The sequence below is a fragment of the Molothrus aeneus genome, unplaced genomic scaffold (assembly GCF_037042795.1).
Source record: "Molothrus aeneus isolate 106 unplaced genomic scaffold, BPBGC_Maene_1.0 scaffold_19a, whole genome shotgun sequence".
NCBI lineage: Eukaryota > Metazoa > Chordata > Aves > Passeriformes > Icteridae > Molothrus > Molothrus aeneus.
In genome coordinates, this window is record NW_027098863.1 from 1,182,311 (window position 1) to 1,205,654 (window position 23,344).

The 23,344-nt window shown below is 57.5% G+C and overlaps 2 protein-coding genes across 2 annotated transcripts in view; one reads left to right on the forward strand and one right to left on the reverse strand.

Moving 5' to 3' along the window:
• Positions 1-23,344, reverse strand: part of LOC136569710 (zinc finger protein 271-like) — a 366,367-nt gene that overhangs the window by 230,392 nt on the left and 112,631 nt on the right. The window lies entirely within an intron of this gene.
• LOC136569684 (serine/threonine-protein kinase pim-1-like) lies at positions 16,936-21,374 on the forward strand. The gene is given in 8 exon segments (XM_066570050.1): positions 16,936-17,223; positions 17,301-17,375; positions 19,199-19,442; positions 19,445-19,467; positions 19,575-19,625; positions 19,829-20,195; positions 20,843-21,019; positions 21,268-21,374. Coding segments are annotated over 8 exon segments (1,332 nt in total).

Sequence of the window (23,344 nt, forward strand, 5' to 3'; positions counted from 1 at the left end):
CGGTGCCCAGGCCGTGCTGGCTGTGCCCAGAGCTGTGCCCAGAGCTGCCCATCCCTGCTGCCTTTGGCAGCAGAGCAGGAGGGCAGGACATGTGCCCAGCCTGCAGCCAGCCACGGCACATCCAGCCCTCCGAAGCTGCCCAGAGCAGGATGCTCCTGTGCTCGCTGCCATCTCCCAAAAGCTCTGATCCCACCCTGCCAAGCACACAGGGACCCACCTCACGCCCCCCATGGCAGGAAGAAAAGCTGCTCCCAAGCCATGTCCTCAGCCTTCTCCAAGGGCACGGCCCATCCACAACACAGCTGCTCCCAAGCACTTCCCCATCCACACTGGACCACCTAGAACGCTTCCTCTGGAAAAACAAACAACACATTATTGAAAAGAGATTAGATGCAAAAAGGGAAAGCAAGAAAAACGGCAAAAACTCTTATCTCTGTCAGGACCTTGAGGAAGGCCCAACTCCTACATGGTAGGGAAAAACCCAGCCATGGCTGAGGGAAGCCCACACTTTCTCTCTTCCCCTGTGCACTGCTCCCAAAATCACGGTGATCCCAAAGCAAACAAGGGCAGCTGAGCAGCCCAAGCCCTTCCTTGCCTGCACAGCAAAGCAGCCCCTGCACAGGTTCTGGAGTCCCACCTCTGCTCCCACCATGGGGCTTTGTTTTGTGTCGGGCTGGCTGCCCCAGCCCCAGCCCCAGCCCGGGGCACGGTGGGTGCTGGGGGCTGTTGGCAGGGCCAGGAGCCCACTCCCATTTCGTACCCAGCCCAACCCATCCCCACAGCCCTGCCAAAAAGCAGCTGGGCAGCGACTGAAGGATGAGTTGCATCTGCCCCAGCAGAGGGGGAACCTTTGCTTCCCAGCCGGGCTGGGCCATGCCCAAATCTGGCAGAATTTCCCCACTGGGGACTCATCTGCAAATTCCCTGTGGAGCCTTGCTTTGAAGAAGGTGCCAGAATCAAAGTCCATCACCTTCAGCCTCCAGTGGCCAGGCTCAGGAAGAGCTTGTCATCCTTGATGTCATCCTGGCTGTCTCCAGCAGCAGCAGAAGCAGCAGCAGCAGTGCAGTATCCCCACCCGGTACAGCTTCTCCAGGGGCTCCTGCTCCTTCCCTGGGGGGAGACCAGGCTCTCAGGGCTCTGCCCAGGGCCCCAGCTCTCAGGGAACCAGCACAAGCAAAACCAGCTTGGATGGCGGCCACCAGTGCTGGGCAGAGCAGCTCAGCTCCAGCACAAGGGCTGCGTGTGCCCATCCCATGGCCCCGGTGCAGTGACACAGGCAGCACAAAAAGGTCTGGGTTCCTCTGCTTCTCATTGCCAAGGCATGTGTGGAGCTGGAACTTACCAGGGCCATGGATACTCCAGGGACCTGGAGAACCATTCCCAGCAACTGGGAAAATCCTAGGTGCACCATCCACCCATAAACGAGGTCTCCAAATTTGCCCCGAAAGTGGGTCCAGCTTTTAGAGGGAAAAATGAGCAAGTCCAAGTGACTTGATGATATTTTTAGCCCAGAAAGCCCTGCAGCTGATGGCACACTTCACAATCAGTAGGAGACACAGCTAGGCCAAAGCCCAGACCTCTGCTGGGAGCCTTTCCCCTCAAACACCATTCAAACAAACCTCCATGCAAGTCAGTTGGGAAAGTTTCTTCAAAGGAGACCTTGCTGGCACACAACTACACAGGCTTATGGGAAAGATTCTAAAGCAGCTGCTCTGGAGTGAAAGAGGCAGCACTAAAAGTCCCTGTCATGTGTTTGTAGCTAAATCGCACTTTGGGCGAGTTGAAGGAGTTTGGAATGAGCTAGAGAGCGGACCTCTGAATTTTTTAGATGATGCCATTGGTTTTTCTTCTCTTCTACATAGACAGGAAGGGTGAGTTTGTCTCCCATCTCCACTGCATGGCTCACAGGGCCGCAAGACTTGTACTTCCAAGCGCTTTGAAGGATTTCTTGGCCAAGAAGACACGGCCAACAAGGATATTTATGTTTTGGAGCCAATCCTTCAATATTTCCTCTTACGGACTCATGCTCTCGGGGTCTCTAGCTGGTCAGAGTGACCCCGAGAGAAGTTAGAAAGTCTCTTTTCCCAGCCCGGTGGTCGAAGAAGGAGTAAGAGCTCTTCATTTCTCGGTCTCAAGGTTGTTTATTGTATCTTGTCTATAAAATTCTTTCTCCTGTCCTGCCGAGGTCTGCTCAGCAAGACAGTCTAAGGCACTCTGCCTCCCCCGGGGCGGTGTTATCTTTTTATACTAAAAACAACTACCTGTACAATATTTACAATTACTTTCCCATACCTATCATCTACGTTAGACAGTGAGCTTCTACTCGTAACCAATCTAAAAGTGCCAACATCACAGCAGAAGACGGAAGCCAAGAAGAAGAAGAAGGAGGAAGTCTGGACATGCCCAGATTCCTCCATCTTGCCCCCTGAAGCCCCATTCTAAAAAGCCCCAAAATCTATTTTTCCACTCTGTGATAAATCCCCTTTCATTTTGTGGCTTGTCATTCTCCATACAAGGTTGGGAATTGTTTTTTCCAAGGGCTAAATCAAAGGCACAGGGGTCTTGGGCTCTGTGCCAAGGTCTCTGAGCCCTCTGACAGGATCTAGAGTCCTGCAGGGCAGCCCGAGGAATTTCCTGGATTCCCACATCATGCTACAGTGGAAGCTTCCTTAGCCAATCATGCCATGACACAACAAACCTACAGCACTGCATCCTAAACTTCTTGTTTACTGTTGTAACTGCTTTGATTTTTTCTAGATCTGGAACTCTAAAACTCTAAACTTTCCTCCACTTCAACTTTCCTCCCCGTGTCTCTGCTAAAAACTAGAAATCTGCATTCTCACTTCTAGCACCTGAGTTCGGAAGCCCTTTCCAAGGTCTCAGATCAAATCCTGGGTTTAATTCTAAGCTTTGCTGACAAGACCAAAGGTCTGACATTTCCCTGCATTTGGCTTTCCAACAACACTGATGCTGTTAGTTGCAGAGTGCCCGGGATCTGTCTTGCAAGTCAACTCTGGCAGGAAGAAGGCGGCTGCCAGGGGGCTACTTGTGGCCTCTGACAGCCCCATTGCTCAGGGCTTGCCAGCGCCCCAGCCCCTCAGGCCCTGCCCCAGCCCGGCCAAGCTGCCTGGCAGCAGCGCCGCAGCCCCACAGCAGCTCCAGAGCAGCCCCAGCCAGAGGCACCTGGGAGCCCTCAGCAAGGCAGCCAGCAGCAGACGGGCAGGAGGGCACGGATGGCGCTTCCTGCCTGGCACAGGGCTTGTGGCCATCTCCAGGCACCGCTCTGGCAGGGATCCCAGCAGCTCCGGCCCCTGCCCAGCCGCTCTGTGGGCAGCACAAAGGCTTCAGCAGAACCACCACAGGCCAAGGGGCTTCTGGCCATTTTCCCTGCAGCACTGCATGCATGGGCAGCATGCTAAGTAGAAGCACGCTTTTCTCCACTTTCCCTATGCCCTAGGGACCCTGGGCAGCAAAGAAAATCTCCTCAGAGTGTGTATATTATACCATGGTATATATTTCCATAGGGTAAAAAATAGAATGGAAGAAAAGAAAAATCTTAAAGAAATGTAAAAATCCCCACTGGCTCAGGCTGCCCCAGCAAGGAGAGCCTCCCGGATCAACTGTCCTCAGAGCTCCAGCAGCGCAGCCAGCCGAGCCGTGACAGACGAGGCCGAGTGATCCATGCCCTGTGCAGCTGGTCGTGCAGCCTCTGGAAGATGGAATATCGCCCACTGGCTGTTGCTCGGAGGACATGCAGTGTTTCAAGTGCCAGCTCTGACACGGCACTGCTCATGTCCTCCGTCAGGCGTTCCAGGGCTGCAAGTGAAAGAAACAGAATCATGGTCAGATGCCGGATCTGCGGGGAGCCGAGGAGAGCCCCCTGCCAGGGCCATCCCAGCCGGCTCTTGCCATGGCCAGGAGGGAGCAGGGAGCAAGGGGATCAGCCCGAAGCTGCTGGCCACCAATGGCCCACGTGGCCCTGAAATCTCAGTGTGCTCTACCCCCAGGAGCAGAGCCCTGTGCAGCCGGGGCAGGGCTTGCAGCTCTCCCCCCGGCAGCCCCTGCTGCCAGCCCGCTGGCCTCACTCACCAGTGCAGATCAGCTGCAGCTCTTGCTGCTGCCCCCTCAGGTGCCGCCCGGCCATGCCTGTGAACACAGAGCCTGTCACAGCGCCAGCAGCACAGCTCCTTGCCAGCGGAGCTGCTGGCACTGTGGCCACACGGGCTGCTGGCCCGGCAGGGCTCAGCCCGGCCCTTGGCGTACGCTGCCGCTCCAGGGCATGGCTGCCAGAGGGTGGCAGCAGCAATGCCCAGCCCAGGCGGGGCTCCACGGCGCCGGGCCCGGCTGGCGCTGCCGGGGCAGCAGGCGGGGCCAGGGCCGAGCTGCGGCGGGCCGTGGCGGGGAGCCCGGGCTCGTGACTCACCCATGAACCTGATGGCTGCCTCTCGCAGGGGCTCCTGTGTGCTCTGCAGGTAATGCAGGGCCTGGCGCAGGTGCTCGGCCACTCGGCTCCTATCCTCTGCCAGCTGCAGAGAGCGGCAGGAGGGAAGGGTTGGCGCGGGCTCAGCCCCTGGGCCGGGCGCTGCCCGCGCCCAGCCCCGGCCTCCCCTGGCCGCAGAGGCCTGAGGCGCGGCCAGCAGCCGCTGGCCCATGGCTCCCGAGGGCAGGGGGCAGAGGGCCGGCTGCTGCCCGGGGAGCCGCTGAGCCGGCCCGCAGCCCCGCCGGGCCGGGGCTCCATGGGCACCCGGCTGGGGCCCACGGGAGCCTAGAGAAGAGCCCCCACGGCCTCTGGCTGCAGCAGCGGGCAGGGGCACAGCTGCCCGGCCCCATACACTGAGCACCGCCCTCAGGGGCCTTCTCCAGGCTGAGCCTGGGCGTTCGCGGCTTCTCTTACCATGCACTCGCCAAACCTCCATGTCTGATCCACCTGGAGCATTTGTTCGAGATTCCTCCTCTTCAGGAATCTGGCTGCAGAATGCAGCATTTCCCGGGAGGCCTGGAGAGCAGCAGAGACGCGGTCTTGGCCCCACAGTCCAGGGCATAGGAGCATCCCAGTGCCACAGCCTGGAGGAGGCTGCAGCCCGCAAGGTGCCAGGGCAGGAGGCAGCCCAGTCCCCTGCCAGGGGGACAGCAGGTGGCCACAGGTCCTCACCTCAGCAACAATCTGATTCTCATCATGGCAGTGGAAGTAGAGTGGGACCAGGCTCTGGCGCACGTGGGACTTCAGGGCCTTTCTTCCATCTTCTCTTAATAAGTCCAGCATCTCTTGAAAGACACACATGGAGCTCAGCTGCACCCGGATATCATCCTGTAGGAGAGGAAGGGCAAAAGACCTCAGCATCAGCTGCTTCAGGCCCCCCAGGGCACAGGCCTGCATCTGCACAGGGCACTAATTGTCCGGGCAGCAGCCGGTGGCCGTGGCTGTGGGCACAGAGCCTTACGTGGTCAAAAAGTTGCAGGAGCGCCTCAGCCAGCTGCAGGGCAATGGGGGTGGCTATTGGGGCACCCCCAATATCCAGGAGCAAATATCGCAGTAGAAGAATGGTCATCCTGATCATGTGGCTATCATTTTCCTGCAGGAGCTCCACAAGACTTTCGCTCAGGCTCCCCATTTTTTCAGCCTGTGCAGAACACAAGTTTGTGAAAGGCCAGTCTGCTGCCGCAGGGCCCAGAGGCCAAAGGCCTGTCCCAAAGCACTGGGGCAGCTGAAGCGGGAGGCAGGAGAGCTGGGAGCAGCTGCCCCAGCGCCCCAAGCCCAGGCAAGGCCAAGCGACTGCCTTGCCCGGCCCCACGCTGCCTGCACGGCTTCAGCCACTGCCCCCTTCTCACCATCAAGGGATTCTTGCCCAGCACTACCAGGCCTCTGAGTGCCAAGTAACGCCTGGCCCTGTGCTGGCTCTGCAGGTTCTGTGCCATGATCTGCAGAACACTGTCACTGCATTCCCTCAAGTCCAGGCACTCGAGGACCTGAAAGGCACAGGGCAGTGACAGGGAGCCAGCCGGCAGGAGCCCGGAACCGCACAGGGCTGGGCCCAGGCAGCAGCACAGGGCACGGGCACCGTTCTGGCAGCTGTGCCTACGAGAGGGCAGAGAGCTGGGAGGCAGCGCTGGCCTTGAGGCTCACCTCCACAAGGAATGTCAGGGCAGGTGTGGGATCTCAGCACATCATTCCTGATGTCCAGAGATGCCAGGAGAACCCTTGGGGGTCTCGAAAATCCTGGAATGTTGCCAAGAGTGTCTGGTGGCTTGATTTTGATCCATCCACAGAAATAACAAGAGTTTGAGGACAAGAGAATCACTTTAGAGTAAAAGGTGTAAAAGAGACACATTTAGAAAGTGAGATATAGACTTTAAGGTTTTTGGGTACAGGGGGGTTATGGAGACAAGATGGAGGGATCAGGGCGTGTCTCGTCCTTCTTCTTCCTTCTTCTTGTCCTCCATCTCCTGTGGTGATGTTGGCATTTGGGGATTGGTTTATGGTGAAGGTGCACTTGCTAACATGGGTGAAAAGCATTGGGAAATAAAGGTAAATATTATGTACGTAGATATTAGTATAAAAAGACATGACCGCCCCGTGGGTGGTCAGAGAGTGCCTGTGACTGCTTGCAGATCAGACCTCTGTTGGGCAAACAGAAAATTTTGTAGATAAGAAATAATAAACAACCCGAAGATTGAAAAGCTGAAGAGTCCAGACTCGTCCTTTAAAACGCGTGCCACCCAAGAACCACACTACCCGTGTCGGGGCAGAGACAGACAGCCGAACCCGACAGGCAGGGAAATCCCAGTATGGCATCTCTTGGCCCAGCATGGTGAGCAGGTAGAATGCAATCCCGGAACAAAAGTGTAGGGCTGAATGGGAAATTTCTCTAAAAAGAGGAAAACGGAAACAAGACCCTGAGCCAGTGGGGCAAATCTCTCCCAGGAGTGACTCACAGAGTTCTCATCTTGCCCCACCACCCTTCCAGCAAGGGGACCTGGGCCACTTGGGAGTTGGTTTCTCATGGGCACCCTCCTCTCCCAGCCTTTTCCAGTCTGCTTGGCTGTCCCGCAGTGACAAGGCCCTCTGGCCATGGAAACTTTGCAGGACATGCCGGGCACAGAGCACAAATGTCAGAGGCAGTGGGGAGAAGGGGCTCTCACCTGGCCAGCAGAGCCACGGCAAAGTGGTGGGTGTCAAGAGAGAGCAGCGTGTCCCAGACACACCTGCGTTCCATTGCCACCACCACATCCTCACAGCGGAGAAGGCAGAGCAGGGACTTCAGGGTGCGCACTGCAAACCTGTGTGCACAGCAAAGGCCAGGTCACGCTGGCAGCACTGGCTCCTTGGCAGGCCACGTGGCAGGGACAGGAGGAGTGGGATGGAGCACCTGTTGGGGCTGGTGGCAAGGCCGTGCTCTTGCTGGCATCCCTTCCAGAAGGCATCAACCTCCTCTGGCATATCCAGAGTGCTAAAGAACACTTGGGAGAGCAGATGCACAAATAGGCGGGGGAAATACACCTTCAATATCCGTGGCAGACAGGGCACCTGCAGGATCTTCCACATCACCACGGTTGCCTGCAAGGGACAAAGGCCCCCCCCGAGACAGCGCTCAGTGCCCAGGCGTCCGTGTGGCAGGGCCCGAGCGTGGCAGGGAGAGGCCCGCAGAGACCTTGGCAGGGGGAGCACGGGGCCTGCTGGGCCTGAAGCTGCCCCTGGGCCAGGTTTCAGGCCAGCGCCTGAGGCAGGCAGATGCAGTGGGGGAAGGAGGATGGAGAGCTCTGGAGAGACGGCCTGGGGCCAGCAAAGGCTACTTGCAAAAACTCACAGCCAGGTTAAAGACAGCCGTTTGGTCCCCATCGGAGGTGCACGTGCTGTGCTCTGGCCAGCTCCCCAGCACATCCAGGAGGATCAGATGTGCCAGCTCGGCAGTCCTGGCTGAGCCCATGATGGTCTTCCACATGGTCATGGCAGCTCTGGGGGGTCAGAGCTCTTTCTCAGGGGAGTCTCAGCCACAGCAGTGTGGGGAGCTGAGCTGGCTGCCAGTTCTGCCTCTGCCCACTGGCCCTGGCCAGCAGCAGCCAGGCAGCCCAGGCCTGTGGGGACAGAGCCCTGAGGGGCAGGGAGGGAGCATGGCAGCAGGCTCAGGGGCTGACGTGCCAGGGCTGGGAAAGGCAGCAGCCAGAGGGCCCTGGAAGTCTCTGTTGCTCAGACACCTGCGGCAGGCTGTACAGGCTGATGGGCTGGGGAGGCCTGAGCCCTCTGGGCAGGTGGGCCCCATACCTGTCACAGGATGGGGCCACACGCAGCAGCGTCAGGACTACGTCATCTGGCTGTGCTTCCGTCAGATCCAGCAGGGCCTCGTCCAGCCTGGCTTCAGCACAATCATTGGCCACGAGCCACTGGTGGATGAACCTCACCATGGCGGGCACCTGGAGAAGGCACAGGGAGACTTGGGAAGCTGCCAGGGGGAGCAATGTTCCCAGCTTGCCCAGAGAAGTGCTTCCCTTCCCAGCGCACTGCCATGTGGCCTCAAAGGCTCACAGCAAGCAGCATGCGTGGCTTGGGAGGCCAAGCAATTCCTGGGAGGATCAAACCCTGCCCACAGGCTGCTTACTTGGTTTGGATAGTAAAAACCTTCCTCTACAAGCATACACAGGAGGGCAGCACTGGGCTTGGTTTTGAAGATGGGCGAGTATGGTCTGAGCCCAGTGCCCATGGCGATGGTCTCTTCCTCCAGCATTCTCCTCATGAATTTGCAGATGAACTGTAGGAGAAGGGCAGGAAGCCGGGGATGTTGCATGGAGTGCTGCACACACGGTGCTGGGCTGAGCAGGGACAGCAGGCCCAGCCCAGGTGGGGGTGGCTGCAGGTACCTGTGCTGCTCTGCGGAAGCGGCCACGGGTGGGCTCCTGCTCTTGTGTGCACTCCAGGGCTGCATCTGGCAAAGAGCGAGCGCAGCCAGAGCTGAGGGGCTGCGGGAGAGGCCGGGGAACACAGCCAAGCCCTGCGCTGCCCAGGCAGGGAGAGCCCCGGGATGGCCCAGGGGATGGAGCGCGGCCACTGCAGGGTGTCTGCCCAGGCCCTCTTCCGTCCTGTCCATGGGCATTTCCCCAGGGGATAGGATGGCATGGCATGGCATGGCATGGCATGGCATGGCATGGCATGGCATGGCATGGGGTCAAGCTGGCTGCAGACACCAACCCTGTGGACCAGCTCTGCCACTCACCCTCCTGCGGTGGCTGGAACAGCACCACCTCCTCGGTCTCCTGTGCTGGGGCAGCTCCAGGGCCTTCTTCCTCCTCCTCCACCCAGGCCAGCTTGGGCACTCTCGGGGGTCTCTGCTCCATATCTCTGACTGGATTTGTGGCTATTTGCAGGTGAGATGCCTTGCAAAAGCTCTAAGTCACCAAGTCCTGCCTGGAAGGCACCTCCAAGACAGAAGCCTCAGGAAGGCTGCAGGACGGCAAGTCCTGCGCTCGGTCTCAAGGGCTCCTGCCACAAGGACAGGAGACTCCTGTAGAGGATTGGGGTCTGGCCTCGAAGGCTCCTGCAGAAGAGAAGCCTCAGGGAGACCACGGGTCAGCAAGTCCTGTGGTCTGGCCTCGATGTCACCTGCAGGAATAACGCCTGGGAAAGGCTCCGGGTGGGACAGGAATGAGGGCGCTGTGCGGGGGCTCCTCACGGCACCGCTCTGTCCTGTTCTGCCCCGTTGCCTGTTCCCAGCAGCCGGGCAAGCTTCTATTTCCCACGTGTCACAAAGGGCCCTTGGACACCCGTTCTATGCCACAGTGACCGTGCTGCACCGTGTCACAAAGGGCCCCTGCACACACTGCCGCCTGCCCTGGGGCCGCCCCCAGCCCAGCCAGAGTGGCCCAGGCTGGAAGGAATGCCTGGCCCCAGGTGTCTAAGGCAGCCCCAGAGGATCTTTAGGAAGGGCTCAGAGCATCAGCAAATGCTGCCCTGCTCTGCGGGCTCAGGGCAGCAGAAGGAGCCCCAGGGCTGCCGACGCAGCCGCGCTGGGAAGGGCACGGGGCCTTCCAGGGAAGCTGGCACGGCCTCCTTGGGACACGTCCCGGCCGGTGGCCATCCTAAACCCACGGGTGTGACACAGACAAGGAATGTGTGGGCCAGGGCACGAATGCTGCTCTGAGCCCTGGGGCCTGGGCAGCGCTGACAGCAGCAGCTGTGGCAGAGTCCCTGCCCAAGCAGAGCTGCCACCCCCGCGCGCTGGCAGCGCTGGTGCCCGTCTCCTGCCCCAGAGACCTGTGCCCCCGGGGGGCTGCTGTGCCACAGGGAGCCAAAGCCCACGTGCATTGGGGGCTGATGGCAGCAGCACCTGCAGCAACTGCTGGCAACACTTGGTCTCTGTCAGAAGCTCTTACTCCATGCTGGAATTATTTTCTCATTGAAGTCATTTCCTGCACCACAAAAACATCTTGGCCATGAAGACACAGAAGAATCTGGCATTAAGGAATCCTCACTCCAGGAAAGTTTTATTTCCCACTGCTCAGCTCAAGTCGTTCCAAAATTTCCAAACTTCCCAAATTTATTGGGATGGCCTGAGAATCTGACTGGTCTACAAGTTTGTGTCCCATCCTGAAGCAGCAACTCATTTGCCTTATCATCCATTGAATGTCATTTTACAAAACATAACATTACACAGAACCAAAAAGAAGCCCATTCTTTGATTTGCAAATGGATTTTGATGAAGGGACGATAATCTCCTAATTTTCTTAAGGAATAAAAACTCTCAAGGAATGAAAGACCACTCAGTGTTACAAGGGTAAGCCAAACAAATGAGTAGATGGCAAAAGGGCTGATCCTCCCCCAGTACAGATATCTAAGTGGCCAATAAAGTACAGCTCTCCCCTCTTGTTCCCTGCAGGGGAAACAGGACCATGAATAGAAATAGTCACAGATATTCTTTCTGCCCTCCATAACCAAAGCTGTGCCAAAGCATAGATGCTGCCTTCAAACTGACTCAAATTCCAGCCCAGACCTCTCACCTTCCAGACAACTCCTTCCCCAACACCCCACAAACACCCACCCCCCCCTAAAATCCCCCACAGAAGCCCTCAACACCCCACCAGGAGCCCCAGCTGTGCCCGTCCCTCTGCAGAGCTTTCCCAGCCTCCAGCAGACGCCCTGGTTCCCTGCACGTGCCGTGGGCTGGCACTCAGGAGGATCTGCTCCAAGGCCTTCCCCGGTGGCAGCTCAGGCTGCCAGGCCTGTGGTTCCTAAATCATCCTTCCCAGCGAGCCTTCCTGGGCACGGCTGTTCCATGGGCACCTCTGCGCTCAGCTCGGACTGCTCCACTCAGCCAGGGCTGCTGGGAAAGTATCCAGAGCAGCCTGGCCAGCTCTTTCTCCAGCTCCCTCTTCACTCTTGGGGGAGGTAGAACATCCCACAGGAAAGCAACTGGTGCCACAAGGAGTGGGCAGCATCAGGCAGCTCTGGGGAGGCGCCACAGCACTGCTGTATCCTGAGGGAACACTGCTGGCCATGCCCTGTGTGTATCTGCAAAAGCTTCAAATCAGCTGCCTCAGCTCCCAGGACCTCTCTTGGCCAGCATCCTGATGTGGATGCAGGGCTGCTGCCAGGTACTGCTGGGACCCAGCGGGACAGGAGCGGCTGTCTCGTGTCCACGCAGCAGCCCTGACACAGCCAGGGCCATCCCGAAAGCAGACAAACGCTCACGGGTCAGCAGAGAGGAGCAAGGAGCACTGGGCTCCTCTCAGGGGATCTCAGCTGGGCTCACTCCACCACACGCCCCCATTTTGAGGCCTGCTGATGCCCAGCTGCCAGAAATGCCCACTATGTTCTCTCCAAGATGCACAGGGAGACCCAATGAGCAGGACACCTTGGGAGGCCTTTTCTGAGTGCAGGGACACACCAAGATCAGCCAAGGCTCTCCACGCTGCCTGGCCCACACAGCTCAGCTCTGTGCTGGCCCTGGGCCACAGCAGCTCCCACCAAGCAGGAGGCAAATGCATTTTGCCAAGAGTGGAAACACAGCAGTCAGGAAAGATGTGAAAAGTGTGTGTGTAAAGGCCTTTTAATTGACAGCTCTCACAGAGAGCTTTGGGGCTCATGGCTGGACAGAGATGCTCCTGCTCACCCTCTGTCCAAAGGGAGGGAACACACCCTGCTGCAGGTGCTTGGCTTGGTCTCTGCAGGTCCAGGCGGATGCCAAACCTGCTCTTTACAGCCTTCTCCCTGCCCCTCTGCCAAGTGCAAGGGGCCTCAAGGACTGAAAGGAGCACAGAGAGCCAAAGGGGGACACTCACACCTGCCTCACTGGGAGCTCCCTGGGAAGCACTTTCCTTGAGAATCAAGCCCCTTTCCTCCAAAGGTGTTTCCCCAAATGTGTGGCTTTCCTGGGGAACACCAACACACCCTTAAGAAAAGCTGGCAAGGCTGAATGACTCCAGGTCCTTTCAGGACGGCCGCTCCAGCTCCAGCTCGTATTCCCCCAAGTGTGTGTCCAGGTGCAGGTTCAGAGGTGCAGCCCCAGGCCCTCTACAAACACAAGCTGCCCGCTGCCTCTTCCCCTGCCTCAGCTCCTGCCTGTGCTCACAGCACCAAAACCAGGCTGTTCCCAGCCAGAGCCCAGAGCCCTGTCCCCACAGGATGCTCTTGCCAGCACCTTCCAGGACTCACTGCTGTGCACACAGCGCTTTTCATGCCTGCTCCCAACAGGCTTTGGAACACAGAGCACAACCTGGCTGGCTCTGCCACCAGCACAGCCCAAACACAGGCGGAGGAAGAAGCAGCAGGGGTTGATTTGCGGCCATGCCCAAGAGAGACTGGAAGGGTGCCCTCCCTCTGCTCTCCCTTGGTTGGCTTTCTGACTGGCTCTGAGCCTGCGGCTGCCATTCCTCACTTGTGGGGACCAGAACCACAGCCAGGATCCTGGCACTGCCGGACAGCGCTCCGGGCACTAGCACGGCCGCGTGTCTGAGTCTCGGGCACCGTGCTGCTGCTTCATTTGCCCTCAGGCACAGCCAGAGCTCCCTGCTAAGCCTGGATGGTCTCTGGTTCTGCCCTGTTCCTCATCCTGTGCAGGGATGGAGCACTGCTGTGCTTTCAGGAAGCTATTGTTGAAACCTTCCAGCATTCCAAGCTCCTTTGCCCTCCTTGGATGCTTGCCATAGAATCCCTCTCCGCTGGGTTCAGAGCATCCTCAGGTTTGCTCTTCCAAAATCCAGGGGCTCCGAGGTGCTCAGCAAGATCTGGAACTGCACAGTGTTGTGGAACTGCTCCTTCAGCACAGGAACCTTTCCAGCCTGATCTGCCCTCGTTCCTCTGTGTCTGTGCACAAAACATGGCGTGGAGAGGATGGCAGCAGGGGCCTGTGTGTCTCAGGGCTCTGGATTTGCATCGCTCCAGCTCCACAGAGATGCAGGTAAAGCAAAGAAGCCAAACTGTTTATTAATGGAAGGCCATACAGAGGGATGAGCTGGGAGGGAAGAAAGGGGATGGGCAGGGTCTGAGGGCTGAAGGGAGGGAGCTGTCAACAGGGAGGGAGAAGGCAGGAGCCATGGGAGCTTCCCACAGGCTCAGCTGTGCCAGTCATCAGCTGTGCCTGGAACTCCAGATGATCCCCTCTGGTCTCCAGGTGGTCTCACCTTCCAGGGGATCTGGAGGTCTTAAAGTGACCCTGGTTCTTCTGAGCCAGCAGATGAAAGTTCTGCAGCTCTTCCCTCAAACATCACCTGAACAAATGTGCTTATGCAGGAGGGGCTGTTGTCTTCACTCAGGGCTCGAAGGGCTGGAAGAGAGAGGAACAGAGCCATGGTCAGAACCTGGATGTGCAGGAATCCAAGGAGACCTTCCTGCCAGAGCCATCCCACCCAACTCTTGCCATGGCCGCAAGAGAGGAGAGGCCAAGGGGATCAGCTGCAAAGTGCTGGCCATGAATGCCCCTGCCCACATCCCTGAAATCTCTGTGTGCTCTGCCCACGCCACCCCTGGTCCACACAAGGAGCAAAGCCCACCGCAGCTGGGGCAGGGATTGCAGCTTCCTGCCCAGGCATTGCAGCTCCTCCAGCCAGCCCCTGCTGACAGCCCACTGCCCTCATCACCCTCACGGAGGGCCTGGAGCTCTTCCTTCTGCCCCATCAGGAGCAGCCAGACAATCCCTGGGAACACAGGCTAACCAAACTAAGGCTGCTGTGGCTGTTATCCAGTTTGCTTTATGGCTTAATGAGGTGAGGAATTCATGGATTTTTAACTTCCTCTGGAAGGCAGGCACATGGATTCAGAGCTATCACACACTAAGTGTATGGTTTTGGGGTTACTTTAATAATGGTCCTTACTGTGAGGAAATGACACAGGGGCAAATTTTTTCCCAGTCCTTCACCCAGCTCTTTGGGTCTGCCCCACCAGTTTTCAAAGGGTTCAGATCCACTCTAAATGCTAATGATATCATACAGTGGCTGGTGTTGCTGATAGGCCTGTTATATTTAGCATTCAGAGATAAGGGAAGATTAACCTGGATAACCACGCTGACACCTTCCCCAGAGACCAGGGATGCTGCTGCCCCAGAGCCTGACCCTGCCCCACAGCCCACCTCAGAAATGAACCACCCAGGCTGGATGAGGGTTCTAGTGAAAGAGATGGGCCAGATGCTGAAGGAGTACATTTCCACAGCTGGTGAGAAGCCATCCCCCTGCCTCAAAGAGGGAGAGTCTGATGGTGCAGCAGTGGAACCCACAGATGTTACAACTGTCCAGGTTCCAGCTGAACTGCAAAGGCAGTCACAGCCAGCAGCAGTCACCCTGGTGGAAACAAGGAGATCTAAGATGAAATCAGAGCACCCAGATGAGGATATGAAAGGAGGGTCTTTACAATGCCCAGGAGAGGCAACAGTTGAGGTCATCACTGAGTCCCTGACGTACGAAAGTCTCCGTAATCTGCACAAAGACATTGTATGACAGGGACGTGAGGCTTATACCACCTGGCTACTTTGGGTCTGGGACCTTATGGATACAGGTGTCCAGCTGGATGGTGGTGAGGCAAGGAATTTGGGACCCTTGACCCAAGACTCAGGTAGGAATCTGATTTTTGTAAGGGAGGCAAGGTCCCTTTCCCTCTGGGAGTGGCTTTTAATGTGTCAGAGAGAGGTTTGTCCACAGGGAGAGAATGCAGGACCAGCACCATAGAATGCATTGAAAGAGTCTTGAGGAAGGGATCCAACAGCTGAGAGAAGTGGCAGTATTGCAGGTACTCTTTGGGAGGGATGGACAGCATGATAATGACCCCAACAAGGTCAGGTGCACAGGGCAAATGTTGTGGAGTCTGGCAAATCTGGGGCCAGCTTAATACACCACCTTCATTGCAATGATTAATGCCAATAACAAACGAGATTCAGTGGGTTCTGTTGGCAACAAGCTTAGAAATTATGAGAGTGTGATCAATGGCCCAATGCAGGCTCATGTCTCTGCCGTGGTCCAAGAACTCAGAGAGGAGATGAGGGAGATGAAGGAGGAGGTGAGCAGGAACAGTTCCCACATTGCACCAGTGTGAGTCACAGGCCCCAGAGTCAGAGCCCAACGTTCCCCAGCTAGAGAGAGAGGGTACAGCCCACGGGCTGACCTGTGGTTCTTTCTGCGTGACCATGGGGCAGACATGGGAAGGTGGGATGGGAAACCCACTTCTGTCCTGGCAGCACGGGTGCATCAGCTCAAGGAGGGAAACACTAATCGAGGGAACTCAGTAAAGTGAAGGTAGCCCCAAGCTCCCATGACTGAGCTGCTGAGTATGATCCGTCAGATCCCCTGGAAGGAACCTCTTCCATGCATACCCAGGGTTAGAGGGGCCCTGCCTCTAGCCAGGGAGAGGCACGGGAAAACCAGATTTTCTGGACAGTGTGGATCCGATGGCCTGGCACATCAGAGCCACAAAAATACGATGCCTTAGTTGATACTGGTGCGCAGTGTACCCTGATACCATCGGGACATGTGGGGGCAGAACCTGTTTCCATTGCCAGGGTGATGGGGGGATCACAGCAATTGACCCTGTTGGAAGCTGAGGTGAGCCTGACTGGGAAGGAGTAGCAGAAACATCCTATTGTGACTGGCCCAGAGGGCCCGTGTATTCTGGGCATAAATTTCCTCCAGAATGGCTGTTACAAAGACCCAAAGGGACTCAGATGGGCTTTTGGCATAGCTGCTGTAGAGGCTGAGAACATCAAGCAGTTAAACACTTTGCCTGGACTATCAGAAAACCCATCTGCAGTAGCTCTCCTGAAGGTGGAAGAGCAACGAGTGCCGATTGCCACCTCGACAGTGCACCGCCGGCAGTATTGAACGAATTGAGATGCCGTGATCCCCATCCACAAAATGATCCGTGAGCTGGAGACCCAAGGGGTGGTCAGCAAAACCCACTCACCCTTCAACAGCCCCATCTGGCCTGTGCACAAGTCTGACAGAGAATGGAGATTGACTGTGGACTATCATGGCTTGAATGAAGTGGCTCCACCGCTGGGTGCTGCTGTGCAGGACATGCTGGAACTCCAGTATGAACTGGAGTCCAAGGCAGCAAAGTGCTTTGCCACTATAGACATTGCTAACGTGTTTGTCTCCATTCCTCTGGCAGCAGAATGCAGGCCTCAGTTTGCTTGCACCTGGAGGGCTGTGCAGTACACCTGGAACCGACTGCCCCAGGGGTGGAAGCACAGCCCCACCATCTGCCATGGACTGATCCAGACTGCACTGGAAAAGGGTGAGGCTCCAGAGCACTTGCAGTACATTGATGACATCATTGTGTGGGGGAACACGGCAATGGAAGTGTTTGAGAAAGGAGAGAGGATCATCAGGATTCTGCTAGAAGCCAGCTTCGCTATCAAGAAGAGCAAAGTCAAGGGACCTGCCTGAGAGATCCAGTTCCTGGGTGTGAAGTGGCAAGATGGGCGGCGTCAGATTCCCACTGAGGTCATCAACAAAATCACTGCGATGTCTCCACCAACTAGCAAGAAGGAAACACAAGCTTTCCTGGGTGCCATAGGTTTTTGGAGGATGCACATTCCCAAATACGGTCAGATCGTGAGGCCTCTTTACCTGATCACCGGCAAGAAGAATGTGTTCCACCGGGGCCCTGAGCAGCAACAAGCCTTTGCCCAGATTAAGCAGGAGATCGCTCATGTGGTTGCCCTTGGCCCAGTCAGGACAGGACCAGATGTGAAGAACGTGCTCTATTCTGCAGCCAGGAACCATGGCTTGTCCTGGAGCCTTTGGCAGAAGGTGCCTGGGGAGACTCGAGGCCAACCACTGGGATTTTGGAGTTGAAGCTTGTCTCGGTCCCTCTGGGTTCCTCTCAGGATACCTCGGCCAGTCCCGAGTCGGCAGACACCAGGGGCAGCCCCGACACGGCCGACAGCGGGGAGACACTCTCTGTGCCCCGAGGGTACTGAGGGCACCTGGGCTGGCCGCCTTTGCAGCACAAGAGACACCAGAGACATCGGTAGAAGATAAAGGGCCGACTCTTAGCAGGGGTTAATCCAAGGTTTTATTCTAGGAGTCCGAAAGGAGCCCCTACACCTCAGGGTCCTCCTGCCCACAGCCCCGGGAGATGTGCCAAGGTTACATTTTAAGGGAGGTGGAAACCCAAAGTAGATAACATTTTACCAACCAAGAAGTGACCCTAAGGGATGGGTACTGGGGGATGGACATTTAGGACAGCGTATGGGGCAAGGCTTGGGGGGCTGAGCCCTGGCCTCTGGCTCATCACTCAACATCCTGGACCGAAGCTTCTGGATGGAGGGATGGGATGCTGAGTGATTGACAGAGAGCCAGGGTGGGGGTTTGGGGATGATCTCAGCAAGGGAAAGGGATTACACAAGTAAAGGGAGGGGGATACCATCTGGGATGAACCATTTGGGAAAAATACGGGGATTCAAAAACAAAACTTTTACAAAATATTACAAAGTATAAAAACAACTACAACACACCACCCAGATCTGGTGTTTGCTGCGCAAGTGCCCAGATCCAGAAATTTCCCAGGGCTGGCACAGCCCAAGTCCAGCAATTTGCTGGCACAGAAAGCCAAAATCTGGCAATTTCCTGATGCCAATACAGGTGCCCAGACCTGGTGTTTGCTGCCACTGCCAGTGCTCAGATCTGGATATTTCCCTGTTCTGGCAGAGCCAAGTCCAGCAATTTTCTGGCAAAGAAAGCCAAAACCTGGCAATTCTCTGCTACCGTCATTGGCAATGCCAAGATCCAGTGTTTGCTGGCACCACCAGTGCCCAGATGCGGGAATTGCCCGGTGATGGCATAGACCCAGTCTAGTAATTTTCTGGCAAAGAAAGCCAAAACCTTGCAAAAACCTGGTGCTGGCCCCACCCAGACCTGGTGTTTTCTGGCACTGCCAGTGCTCAGATCCAGCAGTTGCCCAGTGGCAGCACAGCCCAAGTCCAGCAGTTTGCTGGCACAGAAAGACAAAACCTGGCAATTTTCTGGTGATAGCACCAGCACCACCCAGATCTGCAATGAGCTGGCACCGCCAGTGCCCAGATCTGGCAATTTCCCTGTGCCACCACAACCCAAATGCAGCAATTGTCTGGCAAAGAAAGCCAAAACCCAGCACCGCCCAGATCTGGTGTGTTGGGGTTGGTTTAAAAGAAGAGGGAGACTTTGGCTTAAGGCCGTGGGAAAACCCTCTTTAGTCAGGGTCAGCAGGAGCTCCCGCCCATAATCCTCTTGTTCAGTTATGCAGATTGTTACTAGAAAGTTCTGAGTTCTCTTTGCTACCATTGGTTACTTTATACTACAAAAATTGTAATATTATTAATCCTTCCTTCCTCTTGGATCCTTCCCTCAGATCCCACCTTAACCCCTCCCCATATATAAATGGATAAATATCCCTGCTAGACCCTGGACCCAGGCTTTTTTCTGCTCCGCTCTCTGTACTGTGCACGCCATCCTGTTTGTTGTGATTACCTTCATTAAAGTTCTGTTTCCAGAGCACCAGATGAAAGCAGTCTCTGTCTGTGAAGTGGCCAGAGCTGGTTCTCAGGGAAACCACTGGTCAACGGTCTGGACGAGGACCAGAAGGTTTCACTGGTGTTTGCTGGCACCGCCAGTGCCCAGAGCTGGAAATTTCCCTATTCTGACACAGCCCAAGTGCAGCAGCAATTTACTGGCACAGAAATCAAAAACCTGGCAACTTTCTGCTACTGGCTCTGGCACTGCCCATATCTTGTGTTTGCTGCGCCAGTGCCCAGATTTGGAAATTTCCCAGTGCCAGCGGAGCCCCGAGCCTCCCGTGCCGCATTCCAAAGAGCGAACGCCTGGGCATGGCCGGCCCAGGGCGGCTGAAGGGCGCTCAGGGGCCGTTGCTGGCCCCGGGCCGAGCGCTGACAGCCGCGTCCCGCCCGCAGGGAAGGCACACGAGGCCCTGCAGGAGCGCTACCGCCTGGGCTCGCTGCTGGGGCGCAGAGGATTCGGCAGCGTCTTCGCGGCCCACGGCTCTCGGACGGCGCCTCGGTGAGCGGCGGGGCTGGCGGCGGGCGCAGGAGGAGGGGGCGGAAGAGGAGGATGGGGCTGGGCAGGGCGGGCGGCGAGCTGAGCCCGCTGCTGTCCTTGGCTTGCAGGTGGCCATCAAGAGGGTGCCACGGAACCGCGTCCGGCACTGGGGCGAGCTGGTGAGTGAGCGGGGCCAGCGGCAGCAGCCGGGGCTGCCGGGCGGGGATGAGCCGAGGCCCGGCACGGTGGAAGCCGCCAGGACGCCTCGAGGGAGAGCGGGCGTGGGTCCAGCGCAGGGCGCAGAGCATCCCGGGCTGGCTGAGGGCTCCCCGAGCCCCGGCACGGCATCGGCCCCACTGAGGGCATCGTGCTCCTCCCGCAGCCCGACGGTAGCAGGGCCCCTCTGGAGATCGTGCTGCAGGCCAAGGTGTCCACTGGCTTCCCTGGTGTGGTGCAGCTGCTGGAGTGGCTTGAGCTACCCAACCACATTGTGATGGTTCTGGAGCGGCCAGAGCGCTGTCAGGACCTGCAGCGTTGCATTCGGGCACGGCAGTTCCTGCCGGAGGAGGAGGCGCGGGCGCTGTTCCGCCAGGTGCTGGAGGCCGTGAGGCACTGCACCAGCTGCGGGGTCCTGCACAGGGATATCAAGCCCGAGAACATCCTGCTTGACCTGGCCACCGGGCAGGCCAAACTGATTGACTTTGGCTGTGGCACCTACCTGCAAGACACAGCCTACACTCACTTTGCAGGTGAGCCTACACAGGGCTGTGCTCCCGCTGCTGGCATCTCATGGCCCAACATCTCCCAGCCCAAGCTGGCTGTGGCAGCGGGGATTCTCCCTTTTGCTGCCAGTCAGGGGACTGAGTCTTCAGCTGAATTGCTTTAGAGTGGGGCTGGGTGGGGAGCCATCTTCCAGCCCTGCTGGCAGCCTTTGCCAGCCACTCTACCCAGGACTGGGGCTGGGCTGGGGCAGCCAGCCCTACCAAAAGCCCCGTGGGTGGGGGTAGCAGAGATGGGGGCGGAACCTGTGCCCCAGCCAGTTTGGTGTGCAGGCGAGAGGAAGGGCTTGCACTGATCCACTCGCCCTGTTTGCCTTGGCTTGCTAATATTTTTGGGGCAATGCAGGCAGGGAGGATAAGGGCATGTTTTTTCCCCAGCACGGAGAGGGTTTTTCCTTTACAGGTCAGGGTCAGGCTTAGCCAGGGCTTCCTCTGCCCTCTTCTGACACCAGTGGCTTCTTTTCCAAGCCTAAGTTTGTGCACAAGTCCCAGGTGCTGGCGAGAGGGCAGTGGTCACCCTGTGTGCCACTGATGCAGCCCCCGCAGGCCCAGGGATGCTGGGGCCAGGCTCTGGAAGCAGCAGCATCCTCCTGCTGAACTCCATCTGTATTCTACAGGAACACTGTCCTACAGCCCCCCGGAATGGAACGACTTTGGCTGGTACCATGGCGAGGCAGCAACGATCTGGTCCCTGGGCATCCTGCTGCACCAGATGGTCTGCGGGGAGCACCCTTTCAGGAGGGGCCGGAACCTCAGCTGGGGCCAGCTCCCGCTGCCACAAGGGCTCTCTCAAGGTGGATCCTCTTCTCTGGGCACAGCGGGAATCCCAGTGCTGGGAGCCAGCAGCGGGCTCGTGAGCATCCTGCTCTGGCAGCTGCTGAGGAGGTGGCACATGTCCTGCTCTCCTCCAAAACAGGGAATTGATGGGAAAGTTTAGGCCCAACCCTGAGCGCATCCAGAATGGCCTGGCCATGGGAATAGTGGGGCAAAGCAGACAGGAGCCTTCTCTGGCTGACCGGCAGTTTCTGCTTTCTCTGCCCAGAGTGCAAAGATCTGATCAGGTGGTGTTTATCCGTGAACTCCTTGGACAGACCCACATTAGAAGACCTGTTCTGTGATCCTTGGGTGCAGGATATTCCTCAGCCATAGAAGAAGGGAGAGAGCCACAGGCACACTTTGATCCAGGGCCCTGGTAAGTTGCAGCTCCACACATGCCTTGGCAATGAGAAGCAGAGAAACCCAGACCTTTTTGTGCTGCCTGTGTCACTGCACCGGGGCCATGGGATGGGCACACGCAGCCCTTGTGCTGGAGCTGAGCTGCTCTGCCCAGCACTGGTGGCCGCCATCCAAGCTGGTTTTGCTTGTGCTGGTTCCCTGACAGCTGGGGACCTGGGCAGAGCCCTGAGAGCCTGGTCTCCCCCCAGGGAAGGAGCAGGAGCCCCTAGAGAAGCTGTACCGGGTGGGGATGCTGCTGCTGCTGCTGCTGCTGCTGCTGCTGCTGCTGCTGCTGCTGCTGCTGCTGCTGGAGACAGTGAGGATGACATCAAGGATGACAAGCTCTTCCTCAGCCTGGCCACTGGAGGCTGAAGGTGATGGACTTTGATTCTGGCACCTTCTTCAAAGCCAAACTCCACAGGGAATTTGCAGATGAGTCCCCACCTGGGGTAATTCTGCCAGATTTGGGCATGGCCCAGCCTGGCTGGGAAGCAAAGGTTCCCCCTCTGCTGGGGCAGATGCAACTCATCCTTCAGTTGTTGCCCAGCTGCTTTTGGCAGGGCTGGGGGCATGGGCTGGGGTGGGTACGAAATGGGAGTGGGCTCCTGGCCCTGCCAACAGCCCCCAGCACCCACCGTGCCCCGGGCTGGGGCTGGGGCTGGGGCAGCCAGCCCGACACAAAACAAAGCCCCATGGTGGGAGCAGAGGTGGGACTCCAGAGCCTGTGCAGGGGCTGCTTTGCTTTGCAGGCAAGGAAGGGCTTGGGCTGCTCAGCTGCCCTTGTTTGCTTTGGAATCACCGTGATTTTGGGGGCAGTGCTGGGTGGAAGTGAGAAAGCCTGGGCCTCCCGCAGCCATGGCTGAGTTTTTCCCTACCATGTAGGAGTTGGGCCCCCTCAAGGCCCTGACAGAGATAAGAGTTTTTACCGTTTTTCTTGCTTTCCCTTTTTGCATCTAATCTCTTTTCAATAATGTGTTGTTTATTTTTCCAGAGGAAGCGTTCTAGGTGGTCCAGTGCGGATGGGGAAGTGCTTGGGAGCAGCTGTGTTGTGGATGGGCCGTGCCCTTGGAGAAGGCTGAGGACATGGTTTGGGAGCAGCTTTTCTTGCAGCCGTGGCTGGCGTGAGGTGGGTCCCTGTGTGCTTGGCAGGGTGGGATCAGAGCTTTTGGGAGATGGCAGCGAGCACAGGAGCATCCTGCTCTGAGCAGCTGCTGAGGGCTGGATGTGCCATGGCTGGCTGCAGGCTGGGCACATGTCCTGCCCTCCTGCTCTGCTGCCAAAGGCAGCAGGGATGGGCAGCTCTGGGCACAGCTCTGGGCACAGCCAGCATGGCCTGGGCACCGCAGGCCTTGGCACAAGGGCACAGGAGCCCTCAGCTGACGGGCGGTTTCTGTTTTCTCTCCTTGCAGCCGGGCTCTGCGGCTGCTGAGGCTGCTCTGGGCTCTGCCAGGGCTCTGCTGGGCTCAGCCCTGGGCCCAGCTGGGCTGGCTCTGCCCTCACATTGCTCTGACAGCTCTGCATCAGACGAGCCCGTTGCGAGCACAGCGCCTGAGCTTTCTGCTTTGGCAGTGAGTGAGACTCTGCTGCAGGCCCAGAGATTGCAGCTGGGGACACACATCCAATGGGCGAGGACCCAAACTCTCCACAGTCCCAGCTGAATGCCTGGATCTGTACAGGCTGTTTTGTCTGTCCCATTCTTCCTTCTTGATTGGCTGGAATGGTGCAGTTGCACTTTCGTCCTCCTCTAGAAGTGCCACGAGTGGGCCAAAGCTGCCTAGTGGGCCGTGCTCCTGAGGCAGTGCAGTCTGGAGCTGGTGGATGGAGAATTGCCCTTCTGCACTGCCAAACCAGAGCAAAAAGCTGTCAGTGGAACTTTGTGTCTTTAAGAAATCCCTGACAGTTTC